Genomic DNA, 14,646 nt, shown 5'->3' on the forward strand with positions numbered 1-14,646 from the left:
GGTTATCTCCGAGTGTTCCTGTTCCCTCCCCACGTGTAGAATAACACACACGACTCGTCGTCGTCATCATTAATAATAAACACCACTCATCATGCATTTGCTGAACATCGTAAAATAAGAACCCAAATGTAGCAGTGGCCTCCTGAAGGTCCTACGACTGGCTGGCCTGGGTAGTTAAGTAAATAATTGTGAAGTAATAATAATTGTTCTAATGACAAACTAGAATGATTCAGTACGTAAGGGGAGAAGTTCGCGGCTATCCAGCATCTATCTCCAGATGTATAAAAACAAATCGCATGGTATGTTTGTTGAACTTCTTTCGCACCGCACGTAGCCCCCCGCGAGATATTTTATTTTGTTGAGCGGCATTGCTTCGGCACACGCAGCAGTCTGGGACACGCAGCAGTCTGGGACTGCTGCGTGTGCAGCAGTCCCAGACTGCTGCATGGCTATCCCAGCAGTGGATAGCCACTGCTGGGTGGTAGGGCGCCCCAAGCTGTCGCCGTCTCTGCCGAGGTCTCTGGCACGAGCCCAGTTCACGGCTCCGTCTCCGCGCTCCCGCCGTTGGCTGCCGCTCCGCCCCTGGGCTCGTCCCAGAGGCCTCCCGCTGCCCAGACGGGGCCCGCCTCGCAGCAGCAGCAGCAGCAGCGGGCTGTGGGATAGACCACGCGTGTGGGTGATGGTGTGATGTGTGTGATGGTGTGTAATGGTGTGATGGTGTGATGGTGATGGTGTGTGTGATGGTGTGATGGTGTGTGTGATGGTGATGGTGTGATGGTGTGTGTGATGGTGTGTGTGATGGTGTGGGTGATGATGTGATGGTGATGGTGTGATGGTGATGGTGTGATGGTGATGTTGGGTGTGATGGTGTGATGGTGTTGTGATGGTGTGATGGTGTGATGGTGTGATGGTGTGTGTGATGGTGTGATGGTGTGTGTGATGATGTGATGGTGTGATGGTGTATGTGATGGTGTGATGGTGTATGTGATGGTGTATGTGTGCTCATGTGGGACGCGCTCAGTCCCACGCAGGGGGCGAGGGGCGGGGCTCTTGGCGGGGGGGGGGTCTCTTGTTCCGGTCCCATGTGGGAGTTGTGTCCCTGATGATGTCGTTGTGTGTCTGTCGTTGTGTGTCGTTGTGTGTGTCTTTGTGTGTCTGTCGTTGTGTGTATGTCTTTGTGTGTCGTTGTGTGTCTGTCTTTGTGTGTCGTTGTGTGTCTGTCTTTGTGTGTCGATGTGTGTCTTTGTGTGTCGTCGTTGTGTGTCTGTCTTTGTGTGTCGTTGTGTGTCTGTCTTTGTGTGTCGTTGTGTGTCTTTGTGTGTCTTTGTGTGTCTTTGTGTTCGTTTGTGGGAAGTCGCGGGGCAGTGGTCAGCGCGCTGCTCTACGACACCGGGCGACCCGAGTTCGATGTCTTGTGTAAACATCAGCATTGGGAAGACAAAGGCGTCCGAGCACGGCCACACCACGCCCTGGTGTGCCGTGCCGGCCTTCATAGGTTCTGGCTAACAGCACTTGCCCCAACAGTCTGTTCAAGGCCACACGGGGCATCTTTGTCTTTATTTGCGGGTGTCTGCGCGTAAAGTTGTAAGTTAAAGGCGCAGCCTCGCGAGTGCACTTGGTCTACTCTTCCACGCCAGCCAGGCGTCTGGGAGCAGCCGCACTTCACCCCACACTCAGCGGCGTCGACGTCCACAGCGACACGCGCGTGCTGGTGGTCACTGTGACGTAGGTTTGGGTGGGGGGCATCCCCCCTCCCTCCCCCCCATCAACCACGACCCCTCCCCTTGGGTCAGAGAATCGCCTCCCCAGGCGTGGGGGTAGGGGCGGGGCCGAGTGTGAGCGCGGGGGAGGGGCGGGGCTGGCGCTGGGAGCGGGGGAGGGGCGGGGCTGGCGGGCAGACAGGCTAGCGGGTACCAGATGTGGGAAGGCGCCGGGAAGTCACCCCGGGACCAGCCGAGGCGGCAACACTTCTCACGCAAGCCCCCCCCCCTCCTCCTCACTCCCCTCCTCCTCACTCCCCTCCTCACTCGCTCACTCACCCCTCTACTCACTCACTCCCCTCCTCATTCGCTCACTCACTCCCCTCCTCACTCACTCACTCACCCCTCTACCACGGTCACTCACTCACTCCCCTCCTCACTCGCTCACTCACTCCCCTCCTCACTCGCTCACTCACCCCTCTACTCACTCACTCACTCCCCTCCTCACTCGCTCACTCACTCCCCTCCTCACTCGCTCACTCACCCCTCTACTCACTCACTCCCCTTCTCACTCACTCACCCCTCTACTCACTCACTCACTCCCCTCCTCACTCGCTCACTCCCTCCCCTCCTCACTCACTCACTCACCCCTCTACCACGGTCACTCACTCACTCCCCTCCTCACTCGCTCACTCACTCCCCTCCTCACTCGCTCACTCACCCCTCTACTCACTCACTCCCCTTCTCACTCACTCACCCCTCTACCACGGTCACTCACTCACTCCCCTCCTCACTCGCTCACTCACCCCTCTACTCACTCACTCACTCACTCCCCTCCTCCTCACTCACTCTCCTCTACTCACTCGCTCACTCCCCTGCTCACTCGCTCACTCTTCCCTCTACTCACTCGCTCACTCCCCTCCTCACTCACTCCCCTCTGCTCACTCGCTCACTCCCCTGCTCACTCGCTCACTCACCCCTCTACTCACTCACTTACTCCCCTCCTCACTCGCTCACTCACCCCTCTACTCACTCACTCACTCCCCTCCTCCTCACTCACTCCCCTCTACTCACTCACTCACTCCCCTCCTCACTCACTTCCTTACTCCCCTCCTCACTCGCTCATTCACCCCTCTACTCACTCACTCACTCCCCTCCTCCTCACTCACTCCCCTCTACTCACTCACTCACTCCCCTCCTCACTCACTTCCTTACTCCCCTCCTCACTCACTCACTCCCCTCCTCCTCACTCACTCACTCCCCTCCTCCTCACTCACTGACTTCCCTCCTCCTCACTCACTCACTCACCCCTCTACTCACTCCCCTCCTCCTCACTCACTCCCCTCCTCCTCACTCACTCCTCTCCTCCTCACTCACTCCCCTCGTCACTCACTCACTCACTCCCCTCGTCACTCACTCACTTACTCCCCTCCTCACTCACTCACTCACTCCCCTACTCACTCACTTCCTTACTCCCCTCCTCACTCACTCACTCCCCTCCTCCTCACTCACTCCCCTCCTCCTCCTCCTCACTCACTCACCAACCCACTCACAAACTCACTCTCCCACTCACCAACCCACTCACAAACTCACTCTCCCACTCACCAACCCACTCACAAACTCACTCTCCCACTCACCAACCCACTCACAAACTCACTCTCCCACTCACCAACCCACTCACAAACTCACTCTCCCACTCACCAACCCACTCAAAACTCACTCTCCCACTCACCAACCCACTCACAAACTCACTCTCCCACTCACCAACCCACTCACAAACTCCCTCTCCCACTCACCAACCCACTCACAAACTCCCTCTCCCACTCACCAACCCACTCACAAACTCCCTCTCTCACTCACCAACCCACTCACAAACTCACTCTCCCACTCACTAACCCACTCACAAACTCACAATCCCACTCACTCCCTTACGCACGCCCTTTCACCTCCCCTCCCTCTCACCTCCTCTCCCGACCTTCTCATCCCTCCCTCGCCTCCTCCACGACTTGAGACAGCCCAGCGCTGGGGCCGACGCGTCGTGACGTGGCCTCACGGCGGTGGAGCGCGCACAGCGAGCCCACCCAGCGGCGACACGACTACAGACACCGCCTGTGCACCACCGCTCCACCGTCCTAATACTAATAATGATGTATCATCAGGATTTGAAGAATAATATATAATTGTATACATTTGTAAGGCGCGTTTAATCTGGAGATCCCACTGCGCCACCGTGTAAGGGAAGCAGGCAGCAAACCGAACCTGCGGGCTCAACGGCAGGACGATGCGGGGGCGAAGGCCACTTTGAAGAGGCGAGTGCATCGCTCACGACTCTGTCGTCTTGTTCATTAGCGACGCAACGACCTTCAACGCCTGGGAGCTGCGCGGTGGCACAAGTCCGATGACTCCTGCAGGGACAGAGCCTTGGGCTCGGAGTGCTTAGAAGAAGGCCCCGTTGCAGAGTGAACGCGGCTCAGCTGCTGCTGCTGCTGCTACAGCAGAAGCAGCGACGTCGCCCCCGGCTGCGAAACCCGGGCAGGACCCTCCCGAGAGAGAGTCCCGAGACTCAGCGAGGCTCCCCTGGCCAGAACCATGCCCGGCCGCCTTTGTCTTCCCAGCGCCGATGATTGCATAACCCACCAAATCCTCATTTAAGGCTGAATCGACCTAGAGGAGGCGCGGTAACGGCTCAAACATTCGACCACTGTGCCACCACTCCCCACAGTGCGCTAGCCACGACACGACTCGGAAGAGCGGAGAATGGTGACAGGCACGGAGTGATAACATCGCGGGGTGGAGCGGGTTCCAGGGCGAGGAAAGAGCTCCGAGGGCAGAGCCGCGGAGCCGGCTCCGCTGGGAACCTCGGATCGCATCCAGATCGCAGTCCCAAGCACAGCGAGTACCCTCGCCTCCCATCGGCACGGTTGGCGACACACGGTGCGAAGGAAGTTCAACATACATACCATGTGTAGCGGCTTGATGGTCTTCAGCCCGGTCACCACCGACTCGCATAGAGACTCACCGATTCGCATAGACTCACCGATTCGCATAGAGACACATAGAGACACATAGAGACCCACCGACTCACATAGAGACACATAGACTCACAAGGAGACCCACGGAATCACACAGATACCCATGGGCTTGCACAGCGAGAATATCCATAGACTCGTTACGCTCTCGGCAGTGACCGTACGTAAACTCGTGGCGGTAGAAAAATCTGGGCTGTCACTCCTCGTGGATGTGTTCCTGCTTATGGTAAATTAACTTCCAGTTGCGGATCGCGGCGGCGGGGGAAGGTCTTCGTCCAGCAGTGGATAAACCATGGCCCATGATGATGAATCGTATACAGTACCTCGTATCTAGTTTAGTCTCCCTTGCTCCCCCCGCCTCCCGCCTCTGCCCCCCAGCCCCCTCCCCCCTTCCGCCCTGCCCCCCCCGTCCAAACACGTGCCGCTGCTCGCCGCTCACTCCATCCATCACGTGTCCACGCGGCCACGTGCCAGTATTGTAATAGCTGTAACCTTGATGATCACACAGCAGCTCTAACATCGGCTATTGTGACCATTGTCGCTGTTGTCGTGTTAGCTATGAGCGCGCCTGAGCTTCGTGTAGCGTGGCAGGTGGCGCGTCGACGGCAGTGGCCGCTGTGTCGAGGGCCACTCGGCGCCCTCGATCAGAAAATGTTTGGGAGTTAAATTCCTGGTGGAGGCATGGGTTGACTCAGCCCACCATCACCCAGTCTTTCCTTCCGGGGGTCGGTAAAATACATACCATTTTGTGGGAAACATCAAGTGGTGGTCCTTTGGAGAGACTCCATCACCCCCCGCCATATGAATGTGGAATGTCCACCACTTGCTCTGCAGGGCTGTCAGCGCGAGATGAGCACCGTGCGAGTAGGAAGTCACTCTGACTTTACTTCTTCGACTCGCATTCAAACAATGATAACGGAACAGGGGGTGAAGGCAGCGTGGAGATGGAGCGCTGTGCGAGAAGCCTGCTGGACGGTGGCATCGCGTGACGGCGACACAGACTGCTCGGGGAGGTCTTCACCCAGCAGTGGATAGGTGGCGGCTGATGCATCGCCAGGCGAGGGGTCGGCGTCTTACGCAGAGATCTTTGTTCCCTAGGGGCTCTGCGGGGCTCGGGAGGTGGCTAGCCGGGAGGTGGTGGTGGCCCACGCTGCTGCACGTGGTCTGTGTAACCCAGCGTGCTGGAGGGTTGGTGGATCACACACAGACGGGGTGTGACACCCCCTTCACGTGGGTGGGCGTAGAGGAGGAGCCGTAGCCTCGCTCGCCAGGACAAGGCGGTACAGCAAGTGGGATCATCGACATGTGTTTATTTCATCTGTACGGGGATACAGTGTTTCCCCCTCGCTCAAGGCATGCGGTTATCTGCGGGTGCTCCGGTTTCCTCCCCACGTGAATAATAATAATAATAAACACGACTCGCCATGAATTGGCTGAAATCGAATAAACAAAAACTACGTAGCAGCAGGAGCCTCCTGAAAAACGATAGTCCCTTGACTCAGTGGGCGTGTCGTGGATAAATGAGCAAACTTATGAATCGAAGTAAATCAGTGAAGTGGGTTGCTGATGCGTCTCTACGTACTTCCGAGTGGTACCGTGTTGTTCTTGAGTGGGCGTGGAGTGAGTGCTGAGTGATGTTGAGCCAGTGAATCAGAGCTGAGTGTCGTGGCTTCACTGATGCCGGACCTCAACTCCCACTATCCCCTCCCCCCTCTCTGTTCAAGATGTCTACCTTATACGGCTAAACGATGCTCTTGTGTTGCTTCTGGTCAGCATTCGCATGGATGTTAACACGCGAAACGTCCCTTCTCTCTGCCCTCTTTTTATACCACCATCTCTCTGCACCCCCCACCTCTCTCTCTCTGCACTCCCCCCCACCTCTCTCTCTGTACCCCCCTCCCCACCTCCCTCTGCCCTGGCCTCCAGGTGAGGCCCTGGGCTCGGAGCAGGCCAAGAGGCGACGCAAGCAGCGGCGGAACCGCACGACGTTCAACAGCGCGCAGCTCGCGGCGCTGGAGCGCGTGTTCGAGCGCACGCACTACCCGGACGCGTTCGTGCGCGAGGAGCTGGCGCGGCGCGTCAACCTCAGCGAGGCGCGCGTGCAGGTTGGGGGGGGGGGGTAGAGGGAGGGGGGGGTGACGAGAAAGGGGGCAGGGGGGTAGGAAGGAGCATAGGTGATACATCTGCCAGTCATCACGGTCAGTCAAACCATGGCACCTGGGTCCGTCCCGTGACCTGTCAGCAGCGAGCCTTCGATTCTTCACGTGGCCTCAAAGTGCACCTGGCCTGGCACAGGCGCCGTGGTGACATCACTGCCACTTAGGGGCCATCCATAAAGGACGTCACGCACCTAGGGGGGGGGGGGGGGTCAGACATTTGTGACGATGTGTGACGAGGGGAGGGGGTTTGAGAAATGTGACGTCACATCAAAATGTGCAACTTTAAATAAATATAGACAACACGTTCTACTTAATTAAATTGACTTTTTGATAAATGTTTTCTCCTACAACATCAGAGTGCAGCGGCACATTAAATACGCACTACAATGACAATAGTTTATAGCGATTTGAAGCATGTTTTTTTTGGGGGAGGGGCAGAGCTTTGTGACGTAATATTTGAGGGGGGGTCTGACTTTTTGTTACGCCGTGTGACGAGGGGGGGGGGGGGTCAAAAATCGTATAAAATCGCGTGACGTCATTTATGGACGGCCCCTTAGTGGCGAATGGCGGCTGTTGTCTCCATGTGGCGCACGTGTGTGTGTCTCCACGTGTGTGTGTATCTCTGCGTGTGTGTGTCTCCGCGTGTGTGTGTCTCCACGTGTGTGTGTCTCCACGTGTGTGTGTTTCCACGTGTGTGTGTCTCCACGTGTGTGTGTGTCCGCGTGTGTGTGTATCTCCGCGTGTGTGTGTTTCCACGTGTGTGTGTCTCCACGTGTGTGTGTGTGTCTCCACGTGTGTGTGTCTCCGCGTGTGTGTGTTTCCACGTGTGTGTGTCTCCACGTGTGTGTGTGTCCGCGTGTGTGTGTATCTCCACGTGTGTGTGTCTCCACGTGTGTGTGTGTCTCCACGTGTGTGTGTGTCTCCACGTGTGTGTGTGTCTCCACGTGTGTGTGTGTCTCCACGTGTGTGTGTGTCTCCGCGTGTGTGTGTGTCTCCGCGTGTGTGTGTGTCTCCGCGTGTGTGTGTGTCTCCACGTGTGTGTGTGTCTCCACGTGTGTGTGTCTCCACGTGTGTGTGTGTCTCCACGTGTGTGTGTCTCCGCGTGTGTGTGTGTCTCCACGTGTGTGTGTGTCTCCACGTGTGTGTGTCTCCACGTGTGTGTGTGTGTCTCCGCGTGTGTGTGTGTCTCCGCGTGTGTGTGTGTCTCCGTGTGTGTGTGTGTCTCCACGTGTGTGTGTCTCCACGTGTGTGTGTGTCTCCACGTGTGTGTGTCTCCACGTGTGTGTGTGTCTCCACGTGTGTGTGTGTCTCCACGTGTGTGTGTGTCTCCACGTGTGTGTGTGTCTCCACGTGTGTGTGTGTCTCCACGTGTGTGTGTGTCTCCGCGTGTGTGTGTCTCCGCGTGTGTGTGTCTCCACGTGTGTGTGTGTCTCCGCGTGTGTGTGTATCTCCGCGTGTGTGTGTCTCCACGTGTGTGTGTGTCTCCACGTGTGTGTGTGTCTCCACGTGTGTGTGTCTCCACGTGTGTGTGTCTCCACGTGTGTGTGTATCTCCACGTGTGTGTGTATCTCCACGTGTGTGTATCTCCACGTGTGTGTGTCTCCACGTGTGTGTGTGTCTCCACGTGTGTGTGTCTCCACGTGTGTGTGTCTCCACGTGTGTGTGTGTGTCTCCACGTGTGTGTGTGTCTCCACGTGTATGTATCTCCACGTGTGTGTGTGTCTCCACGTGTGTGTGTGTCTCCACGTGTGTGTGTGTCTCCACGTGTGAGTGTGTCTCCACATGTGTGTGTGTGTCCACGTGTGGGTGTGTCTCCACGTGTGTGTGTGTCTCCACGTGTGTGTGTGTCTCCACGTGTGAGTGTGTCTCCACGTGTGTGTGTCTCCACGTGTGTGTGTGTCTCCACGTGTGTGTGTATCTCCACGTGTGTGTGTCTCCACGTGTGTGTGTGTCTCCATGTGTGTGTGTGTCTCCACGTGTGTGTGTCTCCACGTGTGTGTGTCTCCACGTGTGTGTGTCTCCACGTGTGTGTGTATCTCCACGTGTGTGTGTCTCCACGTGTGTGTGTGTCTCCACGTGTGTGTGTGTCTCCACGTGTGTGTGTCTCCACGTGTGTGTGTCTCCACGTGTGTGTGTGTCTCCACGTGTGTGTGTGTCTCCACGTGTGTGTGTCTCCACGTGTGTGTGTCTCCACGTGTGTGTGTGTCTCCACGTGTGTGTGTGTGTCTCCACGTGTGTGTGTGTCTCCACGTGTGTGTGTGTCTTCACGTGTGTGTGTCTCCGCGTGTGTGTGTGTCTCCGCGTGTGTGTGTGTCTCCACGTGTGTGTGTGTCTCCACGTGTGTGTATCTCCACGTGTGTGTGTCTCCACGTGTGTGTGTGTCTCCACGTGTGTGTGTGTGTCCACGTGTGTGTGTGTCTCCGCGTGTGTGTGTGTCTCCGCGTGTGTGTGTGTCTCCACGTGTGTGTGTGTCTCCGCGTGTGTGTGTGTCTCCGCGCGTGTGTGTGTCTCCGCGCGTGTGTGTGTCTCCGCGCGTGTGTGTGTCTCCGCGTGTGTGTGTGTCTCCGCGTGTGTGTGTGTCTCCGCGTGTGTGTGTGTGTCCGCGTGTGTGTGTGTCTCCGCGTGTGTGTGTGTCTCCGCGTGTGTGTGTGTCTCCGCGTGTGTGTGTGTCTCCGCGTGTGTGTGTGTCTCCGCGTGTGTGTGTCTCCACGTGTGTGTGTGTCTCCACGTGTGTGTGTCTCCACGTGTGTGTGTGTCTCCGCGTGTGTGTGTCTCCGTGTGTGTGTGTCTCCGCGTGTGTGTGTCTCCGCGTGTGTGTGTCTCCGCGTGTGTGTGTCTCCGCGTGTGTGTGTGTCTCCGCGTGTGTGTGTTTCCACGTGTGTGTGTGTCTCCACGTGTGTGTGTGTCTCCACGTGTGTGTGTCTCCACGTGTGTGTGTGTCTCCGCGTGTGTGTGTGTCTCCGCGTGTGTGTGTGTCTCCGTGTGTGTGTGTGTCTCCACGTGTGTGTGTCTCCACGTGTGTGTGTGTCTCCACGTGTGTGTGTCTCCACGTGTGTGTGTCTCCACGTGTGTGTCTCCACGTGTGTGTGTGTCTCCACGTGTGTGTGTCTCCACGTGTGTGTGTCTCCACGTGTGTGTGTGTCTCCACGTGTGTGTGTGTCTCCACGTGTGTGTGTGTCTCCGCGTGTGTGTCTCCGCGTGTGTGTGTCTCCGCGTGTGTGTGTGTCTCCGCGTGTGTGTGTATCTCCGCGTGTGTGTGTATCTCCGCGTGTGTGTGTCTCCACGTGTGTGTGTGTCTCCACGTGTGTGTGTGTCTCCACGTGTGTGTGTGTCTCCACGTGTGTGTGTCTCCACGTGTGTGTGTATCTCCACGTGTGTGTGTCTCCACGTGTGTGTGTCTCCACGTGTGTGTGTCTCCACGTGTGTGTGTCTCCACGTGTGTGTGTGTCTCCACGTGTGTGTGTGTCTCCACGTGTATGTATCTCCACGTGTGTGTGTGTCTCCACGTGTGTGTGTGTCTCCACGTGTGAGTGTGTCTCCACGTGTGTGTGTGTCTCCACGTGTGTGTGTGTCTCCACGTGTGTGTGTGTCTCCACGTGTGTGTGTGTCTCCACGTGTGAGTGTGTCTCCACGTGTGTGTGTCTCCACGTGTGTGTGTGTCTCCACGTGTGTGTGTATCTCCACGTGTGTGTGTCTCCACGTGTGTGTGTGTCTCCACGTGTGTGTGTGTCTCCACGTGTGTGTGTCTCCACGTGTGTGTGTCTCCACGTGTGTGTGTATCTCCACGTGTGTGTGTCTCCACGTGTGTGTGTATCTCCACGTGTGTGTGTGTCTCCACGTGTGTGTGTGTCTCCACGTGTGTGTGTCTCCACGTGTGTGTGTCTCCACGTGTGTGTGTGTCTCCACGTGTGTGTGTGTGTCTCCACGTGTGTGTGTGTCTCCACGTGTGTTTGTCTCCACGTGTGTGTGTGTCTCCACGTGTGTGTGTGTGTCCACGTGTGTGTGTGTCTCCACGTGTGTATGTGTCTCCACGTGTGTGTGTCTCCGCGTGTGTGTGTGTCTCCGCGTGTGTGTGTGTCTCCACGTGTGTGTGTGTCTCCACGTGTGTGTGTCTCCACGTGTGTGTGTGTCTCCACGTGTGTGTGTGTCTCCACGTGTGTGTGTGTCTCCGCGTGTGTGTCTCCGCGTGTGTGTGTCTCCGCGTGTGTGTGTGTCTCCGCGTGTGTGTGTATCTCCGCGTGTGTGTGTCTCCACGTGTGTGTGTGTCTCCACGTGTGTGTGTGTCTCCACGTGTGTGTGTGTCTCCACGTGTGTGTGTCTCCACGTGTGTGTGTATCTCCACGTGTGTGTATCTCCACGTGTGTGTGTCTCCACGTGTGTGTGTCTCCACGTGTGTGTGTCTCCACGTGTGTGTGTCTCCACGTGTGTGTGTGTGTCTCCACGTGTGTGTGTGTCTCCACGTGTGTGTGTCTCCACGTGTGTGTGTGTCTCCACGTGTGTGTGTGTCTCCACGTGTATGTATCTCCACGTGTGTGTGTCTCCACGTGTGTGTCCCGTGTGTGTTCTCCACGTGTGAGTGTGTCTCCACGTGTGTGTGTGTCTCCACGTGTGTGTGTGTCTCCACGTGTGTGTGTGTCTCCACGTGTGTGTGTGTCTCCACGTGTGTGTGTGTCTCCACGTGTGTGTGTCTCCACGTGTGTGTGTGTCTCCACGTGTGTGTGTATCTCCACGTGTGTGTGTCTCCACGTGTGTGTGTGTCTCCACGTGTGTGTGTGTCTCCACGTGTGTGTGTCTCCACGTGTGTGTGTCTCCACGTGTGTGTGTATCTCCACGTGTGTGTGTCTCCACGTGTGTGTGTATCTCCACGTGTGTGTGTGTCTCCACGTGTGTGTGTGTCTCCACGTGTGTGTGTCTCCACGTGTGTGTGTCTCCACGTGTGTGTGTCTCCACGTGTGTGTGTGTGTCTCCACGTGTGTGTGTGTCTCCACGTGTGTTTGTCTCCACGTGTGTGTGTGTCTCCACGTGTGTGTGTGTGTCCACGTGTGTGTGTGTCTCCACGTGTGTGTGTGTCTCCACGTGTGTGTGTCTCCGCGTGTGTGTGTGTCTCCGCGTGTGTGTGTGTCTCCACGTGTGTGTGTGTCTCCACGTGTGTGTGTCTCCACGTGTGTGTGTCTCCACGTGTGTGTGTGTCTCCACGTGTGTGTGTGTGTCCACGTGTGTGTGTGTCTCCGCGTGTGTGTGTGTCTCCGCGCGTGTGTGTGTCTCCACGCGTGTGTGTGTCTCCACGCGTGTGTGTGTCTCCGCGCGTGTGTGTCTCCGCGCGTGTGTGTGTCTCCGCGCGTGTGTGTGTCTCCGCGTGTGTGTGTGTCTCCGCGTGTGTGTGTGTGTCCGCGTGTGTGTGTGTGTCCGCGTGTGTGTGTGTCTCCGCGTGTGTGTGTGTCTCCGCGTGTGTGTGTGTCTCCGCGTGTGTGTGTGTCTCCGCGTGTGTGTGTGTCTCCGCGTGTGTGTGTGTCTCCGCGTGTGTGTGTGTCTCCGCGTGTGGTGTCTCCGCGTGTGTGTGTCTCCGCGTCTCCGCGTGTGTGTGTCTCCACGTGTGTGTGTGTCTCCGCGTGTGTGTGTCTCCGCGTGTGTGTGTCTCCGCGTGTGTGTGTCTCCGCGTGTGTGTGTCTCCGCGCGTGTGTGTGTCTCCGCGCGTGTGTGTGTCTCCGCGCGTGTGTGTGTCTCCACGCGTGTGTGTGTCTCCACGCGTGTGTGTGTCTCCACGCGTGTGTGTGTCTCCACGCGTGTGTGTGTCTCCACGCGTGTGTGTGTCTCCACGCGTGTGTGTGTCTCCACGCGTGTGTGTGTCTCCACGCGTGTGTGTGTCTCCACGCGTGTGTGTGTCTCCACGCGTGTGTGTGTCTCCACGTGTGTGTGTGTGTCTCCACGTGTGTGTGTGTGTCTCCACGTGTGTGTGTCTCCACGTGTGTGTGTGTCTCCACGTGTGTGTGTATCTCCCCGTGTGTGTGTCTCCGCGTGTGTGTGTGTCTCCGCGTGTGTGTGTGTCTCCGCGTGTGTGTGTGTCTCCACGTGTGTGTGTGTCTCCACGTGTGTGTGTGTCTCCACGCGTGTGTGTGTCTCCACGCGTGTGTGTGTCTCCACGCGTGTGTGTGTCTCCACGCGTGTGTGTGTCTCCACGCGTGTGTGTGTCTCCACGCGTGTGTGTGTCTCCACGCGTGTGTGTGTCTCCACGCGTGTGTGTGTCTCCACGTGTGTGTGTGTCTCCACGTGTGTGTGTGTCTCTACGTGGCTCAGGTGTGTGTGTGTGTGTATTCCCCAGGTGTGGTTCCAGAACCGCCGCGCCAAGTTCCGGCGGAACGAGCGCGCGCTGCTGGCCACGCGCAGCGCAGGCCGCGTGTTTGCCGCGAGCGGCGAGGCCGCCGTCGAGCAGCCGATGGCCGCCCGGCCTGCGCCCCTCGCGGCGCCCGACTTCCTCTCCTGGCCTCCCGCCTCGGCCGCATCCTACGGGTATCGCGGGGGGGAGGGGGAGTGGGGTGGGGGGTGAGAGATCCCATTCTTACCCTATCCCCACCACCTCCATTGCTCACTCACCAACTCACTCATTCCCTACATTCATCCCTCCCCCATTCATCTACCACCTCCCTCACTGACCCACTCACTCCCCAACTCCCTCCCTACATCCATCTCCACTGCAACCCTATATCCATCCTTCCCTTCTCTCCATCCATCGCTCCCTCCACCCTATTACTGTACGCCTCCCTTCCCTGCATACCTCATTCCCATGTCCCTGCGTGTCCCCGCGTGTCCCCGTGTCCCCGCGCGGTCGTCTCACCGCGTGTCTCCGCGTCTCAGGGCCATGTCCGCGTACAGCTCTGGCGGCGCGGTCAGCGGCCCGGGCCCTGGGGTGCACATGGCGAGCAGCATCGCGAGCCTGCGCCTCAAGGCCAAGGAGTACAGCCTGCAGCGCAACCAGGTGTCCACCGTCAACTGACAGCGCGCCGGGCGGACGACCGGGCTGCTGGGGAAACTGGGGGACAGACAGATGGACAACCGGGAGGGCACATGGACAATTGAGAAGACAGACACAGACAGAGACAGGCAGCCAAACAAGCAGGTGGACAATTACTTTGACAGCCACACCAACCAGGCAACCAAGAACATTACGGATGGACAGGTGGACAACTGGGTGATCACGTGTCCAATCAAGTGTCAGAGACACTGGGTGACCACGTGTTCAATCAAGTGTCAGAGACACTGGGTGACCACGTGTCCAATCAAGTGTCAGAGACACTGGGTGACCACGTGTCCAATCAAGTATCAGAGACACTGGGTGACCACGTGTCCAATCAAGTGTCAGAGACACTGGGTGACCACGTGTCCAATCAAGTGTCAGAGACACTGGGTGACCACGTGTCCAATCAAGTGTCAGAGACACTGGGTGACCACGTGTCCAATCAATTGTCAGAGACACTGGGTGACCACGTGTCCAATCAAGTGTCAGAGACACTGGGTGACCACGTGTCCAATCAAGTGTCAGAGACACTGGGTGACCACGTGTCCAATCAAGTGTCAGAGACACTGGGTGACCAGGGGACAACCAGGGAGACAGGTGGACAACTGGGGAGCTAAACGAGCAGGTGTCTACCATCAGCTGACGACAACACCAGACAAGCAAGCAACCGGCAACTAGGAAACCGGGCAACCGAGCTACCAGGGGTCAACTCGGAGGACAACCGGACAGACAGGCAGCCAAGCAAC

General features: G+C 57.5%; 1 protein-coding gene across 1 annotated transcript in view; it reads left to right on the top strand.

Annotated features, from left to right (window-relative positions):
* Positions 1-13,914, top strand: part of LOC133341679 (paired mesoderm homeobox protein 2-like) — a 34,815-nt gene extending 20,901 nt beyond the window's left edge. Inside the window, exons 2-4 of the mRNA XM_061550271.1 lie at positions 6,656-6,834; positions 13,208-13,395; positions 13,741-13,914. Of these exons, the coding sequence (XP_061406255.1) occupies positions 6,656-6,834; positions 13,208-13,395; positions 13,741-13,879 (506 nt within the window). The 3' untranslated portion in view covers positions 13,880-13,914. The remainder of the gene's footprint in view (positions 1-6,655; positions 6,835-13,207; positions 13,396-13,740) is intronic.
* Positions 13,915-14,646: the final 732 nt, after the last annotated feature.

Source organism: Lethenteron reissneri, chromosome 12, assembly GCF_015708825.2.
Source record: "Lethenteron reissneri isolate LAM-NWPU_2019-01 chromosome 12, ASM1570882v1, whole genome shotgun sequence".
Taxonomy (NCBI): domain Eukaryota; kingdom Metazoa; phylum Chordata; class Hyperoartia; order Petromyzontiformes; family Petromyzontidae; genus Lethenteron; species Lethenteron reissneri.